Genomic DNA, 23744 nt, shown 5'->3' with positions numbered 1-23744 from the left:
AGTGGATTTTATCAAACCAAAACTGGAAACATTGATATAACTGATAACAGTGTACCACACATGAGTGGATTTTAGTGATAAGCCACATATATTTATGACGGATTCTTGAACATCATTAGTCTCTGCTTGTGCATTAGTGGAGATACGACCTTCAGACCATTACCAGCAGTTCTTGGAAACAATGGTCTAGCCTCATTAGCTGGGTGCTCACATGCAGATTTCAGCAATGTACTTCATTCAGGAAGCCCAGCAGTTTTCCTGTGGTTTTCGAGTGACAGCAAGATTTATTTGGTACAAGTATACTGAAGGAACGGACCAATGACTACATCAAGAAATTTATACAATTGTACAGTGGAACACCTTGTTTGTGAAAACTAATATATGAACATTACACAAACAGGAATGTAGAAAAAGGGCATAAAAACAGATGGCAGAAACATTTGTAGATAGTATTACAACTGAGCACCAAAGTGCCATAAAATGTAAGCTACAAAATTTGAGATAAAGTTTTAGAAAAAAAAGAATCATTTACGAGACCATATTATCTGAGGCTGCTTTATAATAATTATAGGTATTTTAAATCTGTCTTTGAAACTGTGGTACAAAAAACATTGCCAAATGAGTGGATACCTCAAAAATGTGCAAGCGGATAGTGTTTCCTGATGTGAGTGAAAATCGGACACAAAATATAATGGAAATCGATGACAAAGCAAGCCAAATTGTAAATGTGTTTCATTATAGACCACAGATAATGTTTTATTTCAACTAAAAAAATGTGTTTGGTTATAAAAATACACCTCTTCTTGTAGCTGCAAAGACATTTAAAATACCTTAAATAATTTGAACAAAGAGCTCAGAGAAGTGTAGGACTCTTGAAAGAAGCATGAAGCTGGGGAGAGGGATGAATTGTATAAACTAACTTTATGGTGAGAGCCCATAAAATGACGCTTGTACTATGTTCATACTTGTATGACTTGTAACTGTGTTATGTCTGTCATTTTACAGATAACGCTATTACAAATTATTTTACTCTTCCTAGCATATTAAACCTTCACATTTCTCACAGGAATTCCCATGAATCAGATGGAATGTTGCCTTGTGGCAAGCCATATTTTAACTCATTTTGTGTGGTTTTTCTTTTGAGAAATGTATGAGTACATACTGTACATATCCAACAACAGCCAGTTTTCTTCGTGCTTTCACACATAATTCTTCTTGACAATATTAAAGAGTTTCAAAACCTAAAAATGTAGTACAATCAAATAACGTCTTACAAATGCTGTATTGTACAATATACTTTCAGCAAGACATAGTAGGGACTCATAAAATGCATTGTCTTTGGCGTGCCAAGCATGTACTGCAGCTGTGGGACTGTGGATAAGTCACAAAAAAACACCAATTTACACCACACAAGGAGGAGGCCAGCCTCTTTTCAAATCTGAGGCACTAGATCTGTCAGGCATGGCATGGTCCATCAAATATTTGTGGAACTGGCCCCCAGTTCTGGCCCATCAAAGAATTCTGCTCCTGTCTGGACAGCTATTGAGAACTATTTACATTTTTATATTCAGTGGTACATGTGCATATTGGTGTGAATGTGTTGCGAGTAGAGTTAATTGGTAGTAAAGAAGTAATAAGTTAAAATGTCATGTCTGATTCTATAGTTTTACTGCATGACTAGTGAAAATGTATTACATGATAAGCTATTTTCCCTTCATTCATTATTTTGTGAGGTTGTCAATGAGAGAAAGCTTTAAAAGTATTTGAAATTATGTGTATAGTTTGTTGGAAGTCATTAAGTGGTCTCATTCTCCAGTATTGGATGAACATACACTGAGGAATTTGCGCACTGTGAGTTATGCTACTTCAAGGCAAGACAGTTTCTGGCTTCAATACTTATTGTGTTAAACATTCACTGTGAGATTATACCTCTTAATGAGTAGATTATGACAGCATTTTAAATTTGATCAGTAATTATATGTAATAATGAAAATACAATTTTTGTTGCCCCTACCTGCCCAGATAGCTGTGCATGTTAAAGCACTACTTCTGGGATGGAGAGGTGCACTGGCCTCAGACTGAATCGCCTGAGAGATTATCAACTTTTGCTCACTTCCACATGAATAACAATACATACAGACAGTTAGCGTACACATATTCCAATCTGGGAGGTATGGGACAGTAACAGGAAGGGCATCTAGCCATCCCTTAAATTAAACATGCCACATCTGTTAATAACCATGCTGACCTTGCACTGACGTGGGACAAAGGCACAAGGAAAAAAAGAAGAAATGTTTTGCCCCTGAAAGCCATTAGACAGGCAACCAGCAACTGTGATCAAATGACCATTTTAGCTATTTAGTAATACATTGCTGCTCTTCTGAAAAACCTGAGTTCTGCTGCCTGAAGTCTTCATTTTTCTTTTGCTCATGTCTTTGAGTGCACAGTCCAGGATCTGAGTGACCTCTCCCTCCTTGTAACGTTCCCCAAACCTACTTCTTCCTCCTTCAGGAAGGAACTAATAGTTCTGCAAGTTAGGTATAGATTGTTTTACTTGCGTCTGTTGGCATCACTTGTAATTACATCTCCTGAAGTACATATTCTGTCCTGTTATTATTTTACAATTTTCATTTTATTACATATTTCATCTACATCTACACTCCTGGAAATTGAAATAAGAACACCGTAAATTCATTGTCCCAGGAAGGGGAAACTTTATTGACACATTCCTGGGGTCAGATACATCACATGATCACACTGACAGAACCACAGGCACATAGACACAGGCAACAGAGCATGCACAATGTCGGCACTAGTACAGTGTATATCCACCTTTCACAGCAATGCAGGCTGCTATTCTCCCATGGAGATGATCGTAGAGATGCTGGATGTAGTCCTGTGGAACGGCTTGCCATGCCATTTCCACCTGGCGCCTCAGTTGGACCAGCGTTCATGCTGGACGTGCAGACCGCGTGAGACGACGCTTCATCCAGTCCCAAACATGCTCAATGGGGGACAGATCCGGAGATCTTGCTGGCCAGGGTAGTTGACTTACACCTTCTAGAGCACGTTGGGTGGCACGGGATACATGTGGACGTGCATTGTCCTGTTGGAACAGCAAGTTCCCTTGCCGGTCTAGGAATGGTAGAACGATGGGTTCGATGACGGTTTGTATGTACCGTGCACTATTCAGTGTCCCCTCGACGATCACCAGTGGTGTACGGCCAGTGTAGGAGATCGCTCCCCACACCATGATGCCGGGTGTTGGCCCTGTGTGCCTCGGTCGTATGCAGTCCTGATTGTGGCGCTCACCTGCACGGCGCCAAACACGCATACGACCATCATTGGCACCAAGGCAGAAGCGACTCTCATCGCCGAAGATGACACATCTCCATTCGTCCCTCCATTCATGCCTGTCGCGACACCACTGGAGGTGGGCTGCACGATGTTGGGGCGTGAGCGGAAGATGGCCTAACGGTGTGCGGGACCGTAGCCCAGCTTCATGGAGACGGTTGCGAATGGTCCTCGCCGATACCCCAGGAGCAACAGTGTCCCTAATTTGCTGGGAAGTGGTGGTGCGGTCCCCTACAGCACTGCGTAGGATCCTAAGGTCTTGGCGTGCATCCGTGCGTCGCTGCGGTCCGGTCCCAGGTCGACGGGCACATGCACCTTCCGCCGACCACTGGCGACAACATCGATGTACTGTGGAGACCTCACGCCCCACGTGTTGAGCAATTCGGCGGTACGTCCACCCGGCCTCCCGCATGCCCACTATACGCCCTCGCTCAAAGTCCGTCAACTGCACATATGGTTCACGTCCACGCTGTCGCGGCATGCTACCAGTGTTAAAGACTGCGATGGAGCTCCGTATGCCACGGCAAACTGGCTGACACTGACGGCGGCGGTGCACAAATGCTGCGCAGCTAGCGCCATTCGACGGCGAACACCGCGGTTCCTGGTGTGTCCGCTGTGCCGTGCGTGTGATCATTGCTTGTACAGCCCTCTTGCAGTGTCCGGAGCAAGTATGGTGGGTCTGACACACCGGTGTCAATGTGTTCTTTTTTCCATTTCCAGGAGTGTATATGCCATGGTGGAGGGTACCATTTCTTTTCCTGTTCCACTCACAAACATAGTGAGGGAAAAACAAATGTCTATAAATCTCCATATGAGCCCTAATTTTTCTCATCTTATCTTCATGGTCCTTATGTAATTATGTTGCCAGCAGTAGAATCAATCTGCGTTCAACCTCAAATGGTGGTTCTCTAACTCCCACAACAGTGCCTTGTGAAAAGAGCATTGTGTGTCCTCCAGGGATTCCAATTTGACTTCATGAAGCATCTCTGTAATAATTGCATGCTGATAGAACCGATTGGCAACAAATCTAGCAGCATGCCTCTGAATTGCTTCAATGTCTTTCTTTAATCTGACCAGGTGGGAATCTCAAACACTCAAACAGTGCTCAAGGTTGGGTCACCATAGCATTCTAGATGCTGTCTCCTTTATAGATGAGCTCCACATTTTCAATAGTCTTCCAATAAAACAAAGTCGAGCATCCTCCTTCCCTAGTACCAACCTGATGTGCTCATTCCATTTCATATCACTTTGGTACATTACGCCTAGATGTTCAGTCATTATGACTGAGGCAAGCAGCACATTACTAATGCTGTATTCAAACATTACAGTATTGTTGTTTCTACTCACCTGCATTAACTTACATTTTTATACATTTGGAACAAATTGCCATTCAACACATGAACTATAAATTTTGTTCAAGTCACCTTGTATCTTCCTACATTCACTTCCTGTACACCAAACGTCAACAAACCTTTAAATTGCTATTCACCCTACCTGTCACATAATTTATGTATATAGAGAAACAGACCAGTCCTATCATACTTCCTTGGGGCACTCCTGACAATACCCCATCTCGAATGGACATCTACCGTCAAGGACAATACACTGGGTTTTATTATTTAAAAAGTCTTCGAGCCACTCACATATCTGGGAACCTAATCCATACGCTCAGATTTTCAGCAGCGTGCTGGGACGCTCTGTCAAAGTGCTGTGTAATTATGAATTTCATGTGTAAATAATCATAACACAAGATCTATAAGCAAATTAAAAGGCTTTTAGCATGCATATAAATATATTTTCTTATCCATTTCTTGCAGTGCTTTTTATGAAATTCTGTCTGTACTTTATATGAGTTTCTGTTTGTACTTTATATTTACATATTTAAATCAGAAATGGTTTGAAGGATTTTAGAGTGTTGAGAAGATATGACACACTGACACATCTAAAAATGGCTTCTCAATTTCATCAGATTAGGAAGGTAGTGATGTACAGTGGTGGCATCTGACTCATGGATATAGGCATGCAGTTACTTGCAATTTAATTTAGTAACAAACCAGTCCACATATTATTTGGTCACACCTCATAAGAACTGATTTTTAATCTTTAAGTTCACAAACAAAAAGGCAATACAGCCCATACCATCTAAAATTTTACAGAAGTGCCAAGTTCATATCCTGCTACACAGAATGTTCCCAGTACATATTTTCTTCATGAAGCTCATTTGGTTACTGAATGATCTGTACCAATACCATCCCAAGTTGATGGAATTGCAATGAAAGTATACAGTTTCTTTTATTGTTTTTTATAATGACTTGCAGCACATATGTCTATGTACAACTACTAGAATGAGCAAATCCTCACTGAATTATTTGAAACCATAATTTACTGCTGATACTGTGGATGATAAATTGATCACTGGCCAAATAAATCCAAAGAATGTGAAACAAATCAGAACATAATCATGCCAAATGACAGTCGATTCAGAGTAAATATGTGATGTTGGAGTTATCAGAAACAGTGTTAACGGATCTGTTTGCAGTACTAATAACAGTTCTCATTTTCCTCTGCACTTTTGATCTAAAGTGCGCTATCCTATATAGAATATGTGATTGGTCTAAAAGTTGTAGAGTTTGGTGTTACTGAGAGCACTGTTATTGTTAATGGTGACTGCTGATTAATGTACATGCATAACTTACTTTTTATTTTGAATTAATTAAATTTCAAACACACATAAAAAACATGTATCTTAATTTTGCTACACATTAAAAAATAAAATTAGAAGTTTTTTTTCTGCCCATGATACTTAAATCCTGTTAATTAAAAATTATTACATTGACTAACGTGTTTCTCAATCCACACTCAATTGTCCATAACAAATACTAGTTATAAACTGATTAATAAGGTCTGTAAGAATAAAATCACACTGAATTATTTCTATGTAAATTCTTCTTAACACACAAGTTTGGAGCCTTGTATTTTCATGCAGAAGATGAACATTATGTTTAATTGCCAAAATTCTTTATTCTTGTGGATGGAGTTACCTAGTGTAGAAAATACTTATTATTAATATCAGCTCTCTTTTGTGATATGCAAAGCTTGGTAACAAAACGTCATACAGAAAAGAGTCTCAAGCATGATACAGCTTGCTCTAAACTTTGAAAAACCACAGTACATCCAATTTTCTGCTGCAAAAAGTACAGTTCCTTCAATAAATATAACACATCAGCAGAAGTCAGTAGACAGGGTAGAGCATACTAAGTTTTTGGGTGTGCACATAGATGAGAATCTTAATTGGAAAATTCATATTTTGGATCTCCTAAAGCAACTTTTGCAATCAGAATAATTGAAAATTTTAAGGTTATAGAAATTAGTAAGCTAACATATTTTCACTCTCTGATGTCATACAGAATAATATTTTGGGGTAACTCAACATTTAGACAAAAAGTATTCACTGCTCAAAAGAAAGTGGTTAGAATAATGTGTGAGGTTCATAGTCGCACATCTTGTAGGCATCTTTTTAAGAGATTGGGAATTCTTACAACATCCTCACAAAACATATACTCACTAATGAAATTTGTTCTCAAAAACATGGACCAACAGTGACATTCATGGTTATAATACCACAAAAAAGAAAGACTTACACTGTCCTTTGCTCAACCTATCTTTGGCACAGAAAGGGGTAAAATATGCTGCTATAAAATTTTTCGACAAATTGCCTGGTGAAATAAGGTATCTGACAGACAGCAGTAATAGCTTCAAAAATAAATTGAAATCATATCTCCTTGACAACTCCTTCTATACCATAGATGAATTCTTGAATAGGAATAAATAAATCTATAAATATAGTATATGCATTTTGCGCCATTTAAGGAAATGGGGTAAATAATAGAAATATTAATCTTTAACTCTGTATTGTAATATATATATTTAAAAAAATTTTGTTTTATATGTGCATTTCTTGTGCACTTGACACGTTCCACATCATAATGGCTACCGTACCATGCGATTGATCAATGGAACATGCAACCAACTAACTAACTAACTAGACAGTTTTCTTTCTTCCCTGCCACTCTTCACATGCATTGAGACTGAGGTGTTCACCATAAGCAACAATGCAGAACAAAAAATAATGTCCTTCCTGCAAACACATCTACTGAACACATCATCTTCTCTATTCAAGATTTTTGGTGTTGATCAAGTGTGCAGTCCTACAGCTGAAGCTATGTTTAACATTGTTAGGCACTCTTAGAATCGATAGGAGTCCAAAACATATGTATGCTTCCACTTATGAAACTTCTCTGCAGTTGCTTTGTTAGTTTGTCTTATCACTGAAAATTTTTGTACCAGTCATTTTTGCCTGACTCCTCAAAATTTTTGCTGCCACTTTGGTGAGAATCCTGATGAACACATACTGCAGAGTATGTGAGTGTATCCCTAGCCCAGTCACTGCAGTAATGGCAACAGGTAATAGTTCACCATATAATTTTGAGTAAGGTGTACCCTTGATAATGCAGTTAAATTACTGAGAGAATCTGCCTACCCAGAAGGAAAATCATGTTACTTCCTCAATTCATTCATTTCCACATTGGTTTACTTCCCATGAAAATTATTTGTGCCTCTTCTTTACTGGCTGTCTGTCTCTTTGAGAGAGCTTTTCTCCTCAAACAAATGCAGACAAAGAAAAACTGTGCCATGACTTTTTGGTGCGACAAGTTATCTTCCTCTTTGATTATCATATTTTTTTTGGAGGAAAAGGTATAAATGAAGTGACACTAGAGAAACAGACCAACAATACAAATATAGGGGAACATTACAAGAAACAAAAGTAATTTCCTGACTTGTGGATTGCATCATGGTATAATGATATTCTTGATCATAAAACTAAATGCTCAGTGCTAAGGTAGCCTATCAGGTATGATTTAAACAGAATTTATAAGGTAATTATAATGAGGTTGCACTTTAAGAGCCCTCATATGTTTTCTTGGGTACTGATTTCCACAAAACTGCTATAGATTTTTATACTGGTACATCATCTGCACGTTTTACCACATATGTCCATTCAAATTAAAAATACTAAATTAAATTTCAGTCTCTAGTGCAACAGATATGAGTAATACAGTACACTGTCATGATGCACTAAATTCATTGCTTCATGAAGGAACACTCTAATCTCGATTCTGATACATTCTTTTTTCATACCATATCAAAACTTCACTTTCTGTTTCTCAAGTGTACTAAAATGATAAACCCAAAAAATGCACTACAAATATTATAATGGAGCACAGTTCTCTCCCAGACTTTAAGTACAAGATCCTCTGGATTTATCCTTCTTCAAAACAGATGAAACAGCCTGCTCAGCAACACAAAAAAATGTATCTGTAAATTTTGAAAATGATTGGGTTCTAATTTGTAATGGCACTTCCAACATAGTCATGGAGCAGTAACATCCTAAAAAAGGTGCCACATGTCTCTTGAAAGCTACACACATGAAGACCATCACAAGAGTGCAGCCACAGATGAAATCATTAATAAAGCTTACATCAACAATTAAAGGTATGTCAAAAATCTGATGCCATAGATGTACCTGAAGGAAGTTTATGGTATTTTTAGCGTGAAGAATTAACCAATAGAATGTTTTTTGCATTTATTGAGTGTCGACCAGAGAAAAAACATGAAAATGAATTTTTTTCAGGACAGTTTGGACCATGTGTCTGTTGGAATAGCAGCCAACACTCTTGCATTTCTTGACTAGTTCTGGATTCTCCAGCCCAGGTCTGCTTTTAAGTGATTACTTTCTCTTTCCCACAACAAAATAGACTGCTTATGGCCATTGTATTGAGTTCTCAGAAAGCCAAGTCTCTTTATGAGGTATCCTCATTTAACTTTCCCATAGAGGCAAACCCTGAAGCCTTCATCAACTAGCTTGACTACGGAAGAGTAGTATAATGCACAAATTCATGCTCTGACTGATGCTGTCTTCTCCTCCAGTTTTTAATGGTCACTGGTGTGCAAGCTCTCATGTTTAGCTGTTCTACTCATATTGCACTGCCCAATGCAATCTGTCTGAGTGTTTCTTTCTGTAACCATTTCTCCTATGAGTTGAGCAGATAAAAACTGCAGTTTATAATCACACTATAGTTTTTTTAATACTATAAAACCAGTTCTCTTTCACTTCACATGTTATTATTGTTCAAAGTGTTTTCAAATGTTATTATTGTTCAAAGAACCAAATTTTGGAATATATGTCAGAAGCTGCTTTCAAAGCCCTCAGTCTTATTTCACAACAAGTATGCAACACAATCTGACTTTGATTCCACATTACCATTTTTGAGGAACAACTTTATCTTGTTATCCCATTCTGTTTTGTCCATTGTTTATCAACTGCATTTTTCTAACAATTAATCTACAAAATCATTCTGAAAAATAATGCCTCAAATCTTTTATGTGAAAACTCTTAGAGCTTTTCAAATAAAACATATTTTAGGACAGACTGCTACTCACCACGTAGCAGAGATGCTAAGTCACAGACAAGCTTAACAAAAAGATTACTAAACAAATAAGCTTTTGGCCAGAAGGCCTTCTTCTGAATGAGGCAACACACACACTCATTAAGAAGAAAGCCCTCTGGCCAAAATCTTACTTGGTAGTCTTTTTGTTGTGCCTATCTGTGACTCAGCATATCCGCCATATGGTGAGTAGCAATCAATCCTTTTCATAATACTGTCATTACACTATTCTGGATTTTCCATAGTTTGATTTTGTCTATATATTTACTTCTCAGCATAGTATGGCAAGGAACATGTTTCTCCCAACAAGAGACTTGTTTGTTGACACCATCGCCATAGAACTTTGTTGACGGAGCCACAATCCCACAGTGCTTGCACTGATACCTAAATGTCCTACTCTTGACTTTGATGCCACACTCTTTGTTGTCAGTTTTTTTTTATTATTATGTTTTATTTAGCGCAAACAGAACTATCTACATTGACAGTAAAAACCCTGAAATCCTAGTTTGACCATGCAGCTAAAGTTGAAGTGAAACCATATCTGACAACACAGATCATCAAAACAGCCAGTATTTTCTTGAAAATCAGCTGAGGTAACATGTCAAATGCAAAGGAAACAACATTTTTGAGATAAATAATGTATTAAATCTGTTGCCAACCATCACTTCTCATTGATGATAGTCAGTATTAAAGGTACCAGTATTTAAGTAAATAAGTGAATTATTACTCTTTGTCTGCACTGACAATGTTTCTACCACTACTATACTTATGGAAACTAATATTCTTTGAAATGAAACACAATTAATGATAGAGCACTGAGAAAGAATTTTCATTTGCTACATGGAGTATATAATTACTGATTGTGACCAAGTTAAAACTGTGAGATGAATCGGGGCTCAAGATGAGATATGTATCTTTTGTGGGCAATGCACTGCCACTTATGCCATCTGACCCCACTTCAATTGCTGACTCAAAGTTTATAATTCTTATGGGATCCTTCCCTTTCCTTTGCAACTGTACAGTCTTAACTTGTGACATACACACATCAAAAAAAGTTTTGCATCACCTCGGTTCTGAGAGTCCTGTAGACAAAAATTGGGATAGAGATCAATGTAAACATCATTTCGAACCTTTTTATTGCTCATGAAAACCACACATTCCACCCTACAGTGAGACCTTCAGAGGTGGTGGTCCAGATTGCTGCACACACTGGTACCTCTAATATCCAGTAGCATGTCCTCTTGCTTGCCTGTATTTGTCATGGCATACTATCCACAAGTTCATCAAGGCACTTTTGGTCCAGACTGTCCCACTCCTCAACGGCGATTTGGCGTGGATCCCTCAGAGTGGTTAGTGGGTCATGACGTCCATAAACAGTCCTCTTCAATCTGTCCCAGACGTGTTCCATAGGGTTCTTGTCTGGAGAACATGCCTGCCACTCTAGTTGAGCAGTGTTGTTATCCTGAAGGAAGTCATTCACAAGATGTGCACAATAGATGCGCGAATTTTCATCCATGCAGATGAATGCCTCATCAATATGCTGCCGATATGGTCGCACTATTGGTTGGAGGATGGCATTCATGTATCATACAGCCATTACATCGCCATCCATGACCACCAGCGGCGTACATCGGCCCCATATAATACCACCCCAAAACAGCAGGGAACCTCCACCCTGCTGCACTCACTAGACAGTGTGTCTAAGGCATTCAGCCTGACTGGGTTACCTCCAAACACGTCTCTGATGATTGTCTGGTTGAAGGCATATGTGACACTCACCGGTGAAAAGAATGTAATGCCAATCCTGAGCAGTCCATTCGGCATGTTGCTGGGCCCATCTGTACAGCACTGCACTGTGACGTGGTTGCAAAGATGGACCTCGCCATGGACGTTGAGAGTGAAGTTGCGCATCATGCAGCCTATTGCACACAGTTTTGGGTCTTAACACAACGTCCTGTGGCTGCACAAAAAGCATTATCCAACATGTTGGTGTTTATGTCAGTGTTCCTCCAAGCCATAATCCATAGGTAGCGGTCATCCAGTGCAGTAGCAGCCCTTGGGCGGCCTGAGCGAGTCACGCCATTGATAGTTTCTGTCTCTCTGTATCTCCTCGATGACTGAACAACATCACTTTGGTTCACTCCGAGACGCCTGGCCAATTTCCTTGTTGAGAGCCCTTCCTGGCACAAAGTAACAATGTGGATGTGATCAAACCGTGGTATTGACCATATAGGCATCATTGAACTACAGACTACACAAGCCATGTACCTCCTTCCTGGTGGAATGACTGGAACTGACCCGGCTGTCAGACCCCCTCCGTCTAATACCTAGGTGCTGCTTATTCGTGGCTGTTTACATATTTTGGTGGGTTTAGTGACATCTCTGAACAGTGAAAGGGACTGTATCTGTGATACAGTATCCACAGTCAACATCTATCTTCAGGAATTCTGGGAACTGGGCTGATGCAAAACTTTTTTTGATGTGTGTACAATCAACACTCAGTAAAGAGTATGAGAATTATTGCTCATTAAAAGTAATGAGGCTCAAGATAGGCCAAACTCTCTATTATATCATTTCTCTCAGAGATGCTAGTCAATGTGATATCTTCAACATGGTTTGGAAAGAAAAGGAGAGAAGGATGATCTGAGTTGGCCCATGAGGCTTGCTCAGGTTGCTCAAGTGGTAGTATGCTGTTTGTGAAAAGCAGATATATGAGTTAAGCACACCATTTTAACTTATCACATATGATCAAAGACAGAATAATCTTCTACAGACAAGGCAGTAGCAGACTTAGGTACAACTGCAAGATAACAAACAATAGGTTTTGGTGACCAGGGATTTCGTCATCTCTAAAAAGAGAAGAGAACATGGAATAAATGAGATTATCCACAGCATAAATTTTCAACAGAGCACTGAAGGCAGCCAGTGAAAAACTGAAATCCGAGTTGAAGACTTTTCTGCTCTTAGCAGGGATATTCAAGATCCTGTTAACAATACATATTGAAGTATCCTAAAATTGATACAGTTTATAAAATTGTGTCCTTTTAGTAATTATTCAGAATTTGATCTGGCTCAGCCATTGTCATATGGGCTTGTTCATGGCCTCCTCAAAGTATTCGAGATGAATAATGTGATAATTCCTAACAATAGTGTATTGTATGCTCCTTTTCCATTTGATATCTATTGATAATATCTTACTTATATTACTATTATTCAATTTTTGAATGTTCATTCATTTACTTAACGTTGTGATGTAAAAATGTAATAGTTTTTCCTGTTGTATAAGGAGTAAAAGCTACCTACAATTAGAACTTCCATAAGGTGCAAAAGCTTATTCTTGGACTATATAGTGGAAGGCTTTCTAGAAGATCAGCTGGGATAACATTAGAAATGGTAACAGTACAATATTATGAATCAGCATTTAAAGGTCACCTCATGCTGAATTGTCCATACTGTTTGAAAAGTACTGGATTTTCTCATTTCCCTGTCCGGTGAAGTCTGCCATGGTCTAGTGTTGTCGATAATGTTCATACTTAATTCCTGAAAAAGTATTATTTTCTCCAAGCCTCTTCTTTCCATTGTCAAATGAAAGAACCCACCCACACCTGAGCTAATGTTTGTATCACCTTTTTTGTGCATAGATCTTCTACCACCTGATAAATAGATCATAAAGTGCTGGATGTGACTATAGGTTCTTTTCTGGAAAAAAGGTAATAGTCCTTGCTTTCATCTCCCTGTTTTTGTACCAGTCATTTTGAACTGCATAGCTCTTCTCTTATCCTGCAGATGAATATGACTACCTCTAGTTTAACTACACTATTACGGTGAAATGTCAAGTATTAAAAATTATAAGACTTGCAACAGTTGCAATCCTAGTGTCAACAAGCTAATAATTATCAGCTCTAAGAATTATTATTGAAAATTAAGTTACTTATATTTATGAACAATGCAGAGAATACTTTGTAATCATACTTTGTCTAGCTATTGCCGCTACAAGCAAAGTAAATCACTAAATGATTTGAATTTACATAAATTCATAATTAATAGTAGCTCTAATATGCTTTTAAGTCATTTGAAATTTGAAATGCAAAGCACATTATATAAAAGCCTAAATGTTATGACACAGCAAAGTTATTCTAATAAATGAGATAATCGCTTTCAGCCAAAGCAGCACTGTGTAGCAACCATCAGCACATCAATACAATTTACTGCATGACACAGTGCCCGCAAATACACACCTCTGCATCAGGCTCTGTGTTTCTATGTCCTCCATTTGTATGCCCTTCTACACTTTCAGTTTCTTCTTCGAGACCAACCATATGCTCTTCCTCAGTTTGAGGCATCAGGAGCAATTCTTCTTTGGATTTGAATTCAAGTTGCGTGACGATATAAAATGGACATATTAGTCCAAGTATGACCTAAAATCAATGATAAAGAAACAAATTGAGGTCATAGTTATAAATAAGACAAATAAACATTCTTCTCTGGCTGAAAATGAATAAAAGAGTATACCATTTGATGAGTACGTGAAGCATATGATGCTAAATGTACAAACTTTCCTTGAATTCGGAAACAAACTATAATAAATAATTGAGTAAATAAATAAAATACAAACACAGTATCTGAACTAAGTGAGCTAACAGTTCAGGGGTCTGAAAAAACATCAAAACTTGAAAGACGGGGAATAATAAGAAAGTTATCAAAGAAAGGAAAGAAGATTAAAAGTTTAATATCCTGTCAGCAATGAGATCAGAAACGGAGCACAATACTGGATCAGGAAGGATGGGGAAGGAAAACAGGTGTGCCATTTCACAGGGCCCATCCCAGCATTTTCCTTAAGTGATCTAGGGAAATTACAGAAAACTTAAAACTGGATGGCCAGGTGGGAATTTGAATCTAGTATTATTCTCATCAGAAATGATAGCAAAATCAGAGGCAACAACAAAAGTTGAGGTATGCATGCCAGTGCAAAAGATGAAGAGAGAGATAAAGTGTAGCAGCACTTTGAATCGGTAATACAGTATCAAAAGGGAGAGGAAAATCCATTAATTGTTGGGGGTACGGGAACTTGGTAGCAGAGGACAAAACAGAACAAGTTATGGGAGAATATGGGCTCAGTCATAGGAATATGAGAGGAGAAAGACTAATGGGTGCTGCAATAAATTTCAGTTACTAATAATTAATACATAATTCAAGAGTTACAAGAGGAGGAGGTATACTTGGAAATGGCCTGGAGACACATGAAGATTCCAGATGGATTATGTCATGGAGAGAGAAAGATTCTAAAATCAGATATCAGATTTTAAAGGATACCCAGGAACAGGTATATATTCAGATCACACTTCAGTAGGCTGGCATTATGAGGATCATCCACAAGAACCCAAGTGGAAAGAAGCAGGATACTGAATGACTGATGAATTATGATGTACATCTGAAGTTCTCTAAGGCTGTGGATACTGCAATAACAAATACCACAGCAGTCAGTTCAGTTGATGGAAGGGACATCTCTAAAAACGACAGTAACAGAAAATGATAGACAAATGTAGGCACAAGAAAAGTAACAGTGAGGGAACCTTGGGTGACATTAGTAATACTTCAATTGATTGACAAAAGAACAAAGTACCAAAACTGTTCAGGGAAAGATAGAAATCCAGAAATAAACACTGAGATGACAAAAGTCAGGGGCAGCAATATGCAAATATACAGATGGTGGTAGTATCGTGTACCCAAGGTATAAAAGGGCACTGAATTGGTGGAGGTGTCATTTGTACTGAGGTGATTCATGTGAAAAAGTTTCTGACAAGATTATGGCTGCATGATAGGAACCAACAGACTTTGAACATGGAATGGTAGTTGGAGCTAAATGTGTGGGACATTTTTTTCTGAAATCATTAGGGAATACAGTATTCCAAGATCCACAGTGTCAAGAATGTGCCAAGAATACCAAATTTCAGGTGTTACCTCACACCATGGACAATTAAGTGGCCAGTGACCCTCAGTTAACAACCAAGAGCATAGGCTTTTGCAAAGAGTTGTCAATGATAACAACAGAAACCAATGTATGGTGAATGTATGCATTAGGACAGTGCAGCAAAATTTGGTATTAATGGGCTATGGTATCAGACGAGCAACACAAGTGCCTTTACTAACAGCAGGACATCATCTGCAGCATATTTTCTGTGCTCATGACTATCGGTTGGACCCTAGATGACTGGAAAACTGTGGTCTGGTCAGATGAGTCCTGATTTCAGTTGGTAAGAACTGATGGTAGGGTCTGAGTGTGGCCCAGACCCCATGAAACCATGGACCCAAGCTGTCAATGAAGCACTGTGCAAGTTGGTGGTGTCTCCATAATGGTGTGGGCTGTGTTTACATGGAATGGACAGAGTCCTCTCTTCCAACTGAACCAACTACTGACTGAAAATGGTTATGTTTTGCTTCTTGGAGACCATTTGCTGCCAAACAATGATGGAATTTTTATGGATGGAAATGCACCATGTCAATGGGCCACAATTGTTCTCAATGGTTTGAACAACATTCTGAACAGTTTGAGCAAATGATTTGGCCACCGAGATTGCCCAATATGACTCCCATCAAGCGTTTATGGGAATAATCAAGAGAAAAGTTCATGCACAAATCCTGCACTGGCAAAACTTTTGTGGATGGCTTAGAGGCAGCATAGCTCAGTATTTGTGCAGGGGACTTCCAGCGACTTGCTAAGCCTGTGCCATCAAGTTGGTGCACTACACCAGGCAAAAGGAGGTCCAACGCAATGTTCGGAGGTGTCCCATGACTTTTGTCACTTCAGGTATGTCACTCAGGAATGAAATAGATAGAAAGTGCTAGGAAGATAAAGAGAAGTGGTTACTGGGAAAATTTCAAGAATGAAAAAGAAATGGTTGTCAGAAGACAGACACAGCACATGGAAAAATCAAAACAACCTTTGGTGAAATTAAGAGTGAAGATGGCAACATTAAGAGTGCAAGAGGAATTTTACCATTAAATACAGAGGTAAGAGCAGATAGGTTGAAAGAGTACACAGAAGGCCTTTGTGTCTGTTTGATGCTATAGAAAAAGAACTGGGAGTCAATATGAAAGAGCTAGGTGAAGTAGTATTAGAGGCAAAGTTTAACAAAGCTTGGAAGACTTGAGATCAAATAAGGTAGAAAAGATCAATGACATTCCTTCAGAATTTCTAAAATCGTTGTGGGGAAGGGAGGTAATGTAAGCGAACGACCTCAGAAGTTGATATGCAGCATCTATAAACTGGAGCCATGCCATCAGACTTTCAGAAAAATATCATCCACCCAATCCCAAAGATAGCAAGGGCAGATAAGTGTGAAAATTATCATACTATTGACTTAACAGCTCATGCATCAAAGTCAATGTCAAGAAGAATAACCAGAAGAATGGAAAGAAAATTAAGGCTCTCTTGGGTGACAAATCAGTTTCACTTTAGGAATGGCAAAAGCACGAGAGAGGCTATTCTGATGTTGCACTTGATAACGAAGCATGACTTGAAAAATCAATATACTGTATGTACAAAAACCATGAGGATGTGATAAGAATGGAAGACCAAAAATGAAGTTCTTAGATTAAGAAGGGTGTAATATAGGGATGCAATTTTTCACCACTACTGTTCAGTTTATACATCAAAGAAGCAATGATCAGAATAACAAAAAGGTTTGGGGGCAAGATAAAATTGAGGATGAAAGGATACTAATGATAAGATTTGCTGATGATATTGCTATCTGCAGTAAAAGTGAAGATGAATTACTGGGGCTGTAGGATGAAATTAACAGTCTAATTAGTACAGAAGAACAATGAAAGTAATTAGGAGCAGCACAAGTTTGATTAGTGAAAAACTTAACATCTAAATTGGTGACTAAGAAATAGATGAGGTTTAAATGTTGCAAGGTGGGATACCTCAACAATTAATGGTTCAGATTCACTGATGACATCTTTGTGATCTGGATCGAGGATGAGGACATCCTATCTACATTCCTCCAGAATCTCAAAACATTCTCTCCCATTTGCTTCACCTGGTCTTCCTCAACCCAGCAAGCTACCATCCTTGATGTTGACCTCCATGTCAAAGATGGTTACATCAATACCTCTGTACATATAAAACCTACCAACCAACAGCAATACCTCCACTTTGACCAGCTGCCAGTCATTCCATACCAGGAAGTCCCTTCAATACAGCCTAGTCACCCACAGCCACTGCATCTGTAGTGACGAGCAGTCCACCTCAAAATATACCATGAGTCTCACTGAGGCCTCCGCAGCCTATAATTACCCTGCCAATCTTGTACAGAAACAGACCTCCTTTGTCTTATCTCTTCAATGACCATCTGGTCACAGAGGAGCATTCCCCTCATGACTCAATACCACCCAGGACTGGAGCAATGAGTCACATTCTCTGCCATGGTTTTGACTACCCCCGTCCTGCACTGAAAGAGCAATGTCCTACCCACTATCCTTCCCATCCCTCCCACAGTGGTATTCCACCACCCACTGAACCTACACAATATCCTTATTCATCTCTACTCATATCCAGCTCCCAACCCATTGTCTCGTGCCTCATATCCCTGTAATAGACCTAGATGCAAGACCTGTCTCATACATTCTCCCACCACCACCTAATCCAATCAGATCACAAGCGTAACCTATGCCATCAAAGGCAGGGCTACATATGAAACCCTTCATGTGATCTGTAAGCTAAGCTGCAACCACTGTGCTGCATTCTACATGAGCATGACAACCAACAAGCTTTCTGTCTGCATGAATGCCCACTGACAAACTGTGGCCAAGAAACAGCTGACTTCTCTCCTTTTTGGTCCCCCCCCCCCCCTCCCTCCCCTTCCTTCTGTCTAACCTCCCGACTGCAACTAGCTGCCCTACTCTGTCCCTGCCTCATCCCTGTAGGTTCCCACAATCAGCACTTTATCATCCCCCGCCACTACTTTGCTATTGTCTAATTTAGAAGAAAGTTTTAGCTGAAAGCTTCCTTGTATGGCTGTCTTTTTGGTTTGCCAGTTTGTGACTCAACATCTCCAGTATGTGATGAGTAGCGATTTATCCTTTTCATAATATTGTCATTATTCTGTCCTACAGTTTATCAATAGTTTATAACAATAATATATTTAGTTCATCAAGAGACTTTTTATTTAAAGACAAAGTAAGGTAACTGGAAAGATGAGAAAATCTACTCACCAAGCGGTGGCAGAACACACACATAAAAAATTATAAGTAGGCAAGCTTCTGGAGTCAGTGGTTCCTTCGTCAGGCAGAAGGGCTGAAGGGGAAGGAAGAGAGGTGAACGAAAAAAGGACGGGAGAGGTCTAGTAAAAGAGGTACATTTCAGGAAAGTCCCCAGAACTGTGGGTCGGGGAAGACTTACTGGACAGGATGAGAAGGAAAGAACAATTGTTGGGAACTGCACCAGATAAGATTTGAAAACCTGAGAGTTTAGAGGTGGAAGACAACATAATATGCAAGACAGACATTACAGCTTAGACATTGTGCACGAGTTAATAAGAATGAAAAGCTAAGTGTATTGTATGTAAAAGAGAGGGAGTGGGGCAGCAAAAAATAGACCGGTAAGAAAATGAAAGATGTAGAAGACTAAAATGGAGTCAAGAAAGGAGTGAATACTGTGAAGTAAATCTGAGGCAGAAGAAATAAAGGAAATTAAGGCCAGGTGGGTGGAGAGAACCAAGGACATGTTGTAACACTAGTTCCCACCTGCGGAGTCCTGAGAAACTGGTGTGTGGGGGAAGAGTCCAGATGGTGGTGAAACAAGCACCAAGGTCACAATTGTCATGTTGTAGACAGGGTGTCTACGTGGACAAGCAAAAAAAATCCTGGATTTTTCCCGGATTTCCCAGTTAAAAATACACTTTCTCCCGGGTGACAGTATATTTTCCCTTATCAATCCTTGGTTTTATACACGAGCGTACAATTTCCCGGCACTTTAGAAAACTAAACTCAGGGAAAAAGACACGTTTTGGAAATATCTTTGTCGTGCAGCAACATGTACACTGCGTATTTTCATAATACGAAAGTATACATTGGAATTCCACCAAACACCGCGTGTTACTTTCCAAATCATTGAACTCGAGATTTCGATGCGCTTTTGTAAGCCGTTCTTAGCTCATGTCACGTGATCTCGCCAGCCGATGACGCGTATATTCAGAGCATAGGACACGTGATGTCAGCCAACAGCAACATCACTGTTAAGTAGCACGAACACACGACACGGGGAAAGTTAATAGTTTAAATTAATATACATAGTGTTGCTACAAGAAAAGCAAAGCTTTCATATATAATATTGGTCTCAAGCTGCAAGAGAAGCTAAACACACAAATTTTTAATAATGACATACATGTCTGATCTTCAGGGTTCAAAATTCTTCTAAATGGCTCGTCATCAAAGAGTTGATTTTTAAATGAGAGTCAAACGCTCTGTGATTTAATAAATTTATGGTACATTATTGCACATAGTTCAACTTACGTAAAAGGATATTTACTTTGAAAGTAACGCTTTTCAAACCACTATATGCATTATTTTCCCGCGACCTGTTAGAAATGGGTTTGTTTCAGCAGTTGCCAGAGAGCGCAGATAACAGGCGACACCGCGCTTGGGTAGCTACTATGACGTAGGAAGCCCGTATGTACGTACGTGTAAAATTTTGAAAGATCATACATTATGTCATAAAAGAAACAAGACATCAGAGGATGCTCCAAGAGCATCGGAATTTCGTGAACAAAACTAAAACGTCCACCTTTGTATGTCCAGATTCCCAATGAAGTAGACCTCAACCTGATATTAAGCTTTTCAGTATGGTTTTCGGGATGTAATTTTCCTTGAAGCACCAGTACTGTATTATATCATGTTTGGTTCTTTATTATGGCATAATGCCGTACGTGCTAGAAAATGAAAACATGCACTTGAAATGCAGCGAACAATTGAAACTAGCCAGTACTATGAAATTAAACATTTCGATTCAAATACGTTGACTGCCTCTGCAGAAAAGGGTAACAAAAGTCAAATTTGTTTCGCAAACACACAAAAATAACTTCATTGCTCCGCAAGGCGATTAATGGTTGACTGTCAGAAAGGTGGAAACTAAATAAAATCTGAAACTAATGACATATTTCAGCCTTCCGTAATTATGTGAATGTGTTTTAATTCACTTGATAGCTCCCGGCCACAGATATCCATTTTGTTTTCATTTGAAGTGAGAGTAAACGAAGGGGAAACAGCAAAATCATTAAATGTAAACACGGGTCATGTGGAGACAACCCACTATAACTCAAGACTGCTCTGCGCATCAGCCCCGGATCTACATTTGCGAACCGAGTCAATATTTTAAAAAAAATCGAATTTTCAAAAATATGTTCATCTTGTAGCGCACATCTTCCTGAAAAGTCTGAAACATAAAACATATATATTCGAGGAAATATGAGACATATTATTTGGTCTTAAGTATGCCAAAGTGCAGGCCACGCCTCTTCATAAAACATTTTTCTACCGCACGTCCAAACTATATTCAGGAGGTGGAAATTGAAATGTCCTGTGCTGCCTCTCCTGCTCCCAGTCGGCCGGTTTGACAGCCTGCCGCTTTTTAAAAAGAATCTCGCAATTAATAGCGGATTGGATTATTTGTAATCGAGAGAACAAGAACTCTGCAGAAAATCTGAACTCTTTATTGCCTACTAGTTAATAACTTGCTGTTTCGTGTGACATAAAATTAAATATAGGGTACATAAAACCAATACTGACAAGAGATGAGCAAGAAATTACACATTTCTTCAAATCATAGGTCCTAGCATTTTTTTCTCTCTAATCTTGCTACAGCTTTACATGGCGTGCCTTCCTTCTGCGAAAGAATCTATTATCTCATCAAAGTTTGTCAAACGTTTTGCTACATGAAAAATCGAAATGTCGTTACCTAATACTGAAAAGGCTGTTAATACAAATAATACCCAAGACTGGTGTGGTTTCTCGATCTGATTACATCTATTTTGTCACTGTCTGCTAGATAAAACAAAATAGGCCTTTCTAATATGGCAGTAATTTTGTAACACACCAAATAAACGAGACTGTTTGGCACAAATGGCCATTTTTATAATATGACAGAATATAATCCAAGAACCAATATCAAATGCCTATTACGCCGACTACAAGCAAAAAGCTTTATGTTAGGAAATAGTTTCACATTTCATTCACACGCACCAGCTTCTTAAGCATGAGATCGGAAAGTAGTATTACGAAATTTTTATATAAATTTGGAATCGTCTTATTTTCCATAATTTGTGTGATGTTCCCGTTTCTTCTCCTTCCTCGTTCTAACAAACAATCTTGTCATCATCAATTCTGTAGCTATTGCTGCCACTGTCAAAATTTGTTCGCCGATTAACTTCACTAACCCTGCCAGACTCACAGGTTTAGTTAACCCGCGATTATTTTCCGGTTAGGCGTTGTTACGTGTTCGAACAACACGTTTTTTGCGTTACTTCCAGAATAGAATTTACGCGGCTGCTAGCCAGGGACTGTACTACTGGTCCTTACTAGTGTAGCAATCTGGCCAAAAATTTTCTATCAAAATTTCATTTCCTTGGATACACCGAGAAGATAATACGTAAACTTTCTCACCTGTTATTCCTGACAGTCGTTTATTTCCATTTGGGTAGTTCAATGGTTCAAATGGCTCTGAGCACTATGGGACTTAACATCCTTTGGGTAGTCCGAATCTATGGATTTCACTAGTAATTACAACAATGCTGATAATTCACAAACCCAATCAACCACATAATCAGACAGCGATTGGCATTCATCCGTTCGGTTTTACTCCCTCAGCTCGTGTGGCCCCGTCCCCTTTTGTCTGCGGAAAGTTCATTTCTAGATGCGACTAAGATTCTCCTGACTAAGACATCACGTGCACTATGCATGCATTCAAAAGTCAACTTATGATTCATTCAGAAATCAACTTAAAATGTGTTCAAAAATGTTCAAAAACCAAAGGGAAGCGTTTCAAAATCATATGAATAATCGATAGACAAACGTGCGCTGGATGCTAGACGCTTTGTGAAACAAGTTTTTTTCCTCAAGAATATGAATTTGGCGCTCCCTTTTGCCGGTAGCATCTAGCACTAGCTGCTTGCACAGCCAACAGCCACATTCCTCTATCCAGAATCGGGAGAATCTACTACTCAAACGAGACTCAACTGCGCATGTGCATGAGCCCGCGAGTAACTGCTGAAACAAATCGAATGTAAACAGTTGCGACTACATGCTTATTGGAGGCAATTTGTTGTTATGAAGCATTGCATAGTCTTCCTAAAGCTTTTGACACATTTTCAATTGGCAGACGCTTGCGTGAGCACTGTGTGTCATTGTTGTATATGGCACATTTCCTTTGCAATTTAAGTTATTTTCGTTTTTTTCTCTCGTTTATGTTTTATTGTTGAAGTATTATTCTGCAGTATTGGGATACAGTAATATCCTTTGTTAGAGTATCGGTTCTTACCATTCAAAATTACAAAAAATTTAACTGAAAACTAAAACAATGTAAAATTCCCGGAATTCTAAAAATATCCCGGGTTCTTCCCGGTTTTCTCCCGGATGAAAAAATTCCCGGGTTTTTCCCGAATCTCCCGGTTGTCCCGGGTCGTATACACCCTGTGTAGACCATGCTCTGCACCAGGATATTGCATGTTGCTAGTATACACCTTATGCCTATGCCCATTCATCCTAACTGATAATTTGGTGCATTCTTCCCCCAGACACCATTTTCTCGGAACTCCACAGTTGCGAACTAGCATTACAACATGTCCTAGGTTCTTCCACCTCAGCATTTCTTCACTCCAATTTTGTCTT

The 23744-nt window shown here is 39.0% G+C and overlaps 1 protein-coding gene across 1 annotated transcript in view; it reads right to left on the bottom strand.

Annotated features, from left to right (window-relative positions):
- LOC124613441 (transient receptor potential cation channel trpm) overlaps window positions 1-23744 on the bottom strand; it is a 205034-nt gene that overhangs the window by 41801 nt on the left and 139489 nt on the right. The window contains exon 14 of the mRNA XM_047142142.1: window positions 14099-14278. Coding sequence (XP_046998098.1) covers window positions 14099-14278 — 180 coding nt within the window. The remainder of the gene's footprint in view (window positions 1-14098; window positions 14279-23744) is intronic.

Source organism: Schistocerca americana, chromosome 4 (genome assembly GCF_021461395.2).
Source record: "Schistocerca americana isolate TAMUIC-IGC-003095 chromosome 4, iqSchAmer2.1, whole genome shotgun sequence".
Classification (NCBI taxonomy): Eukaryota; Metazoa; Arthropoda; class Insecta; order Orthoptera; family Acrididae; genus Schistocerca; species Schistocerca americana.
Note: the sequence above shows the minus strand (reverse complement) of the source record. Positions and strands in the feature narration are given on the sequence as shown.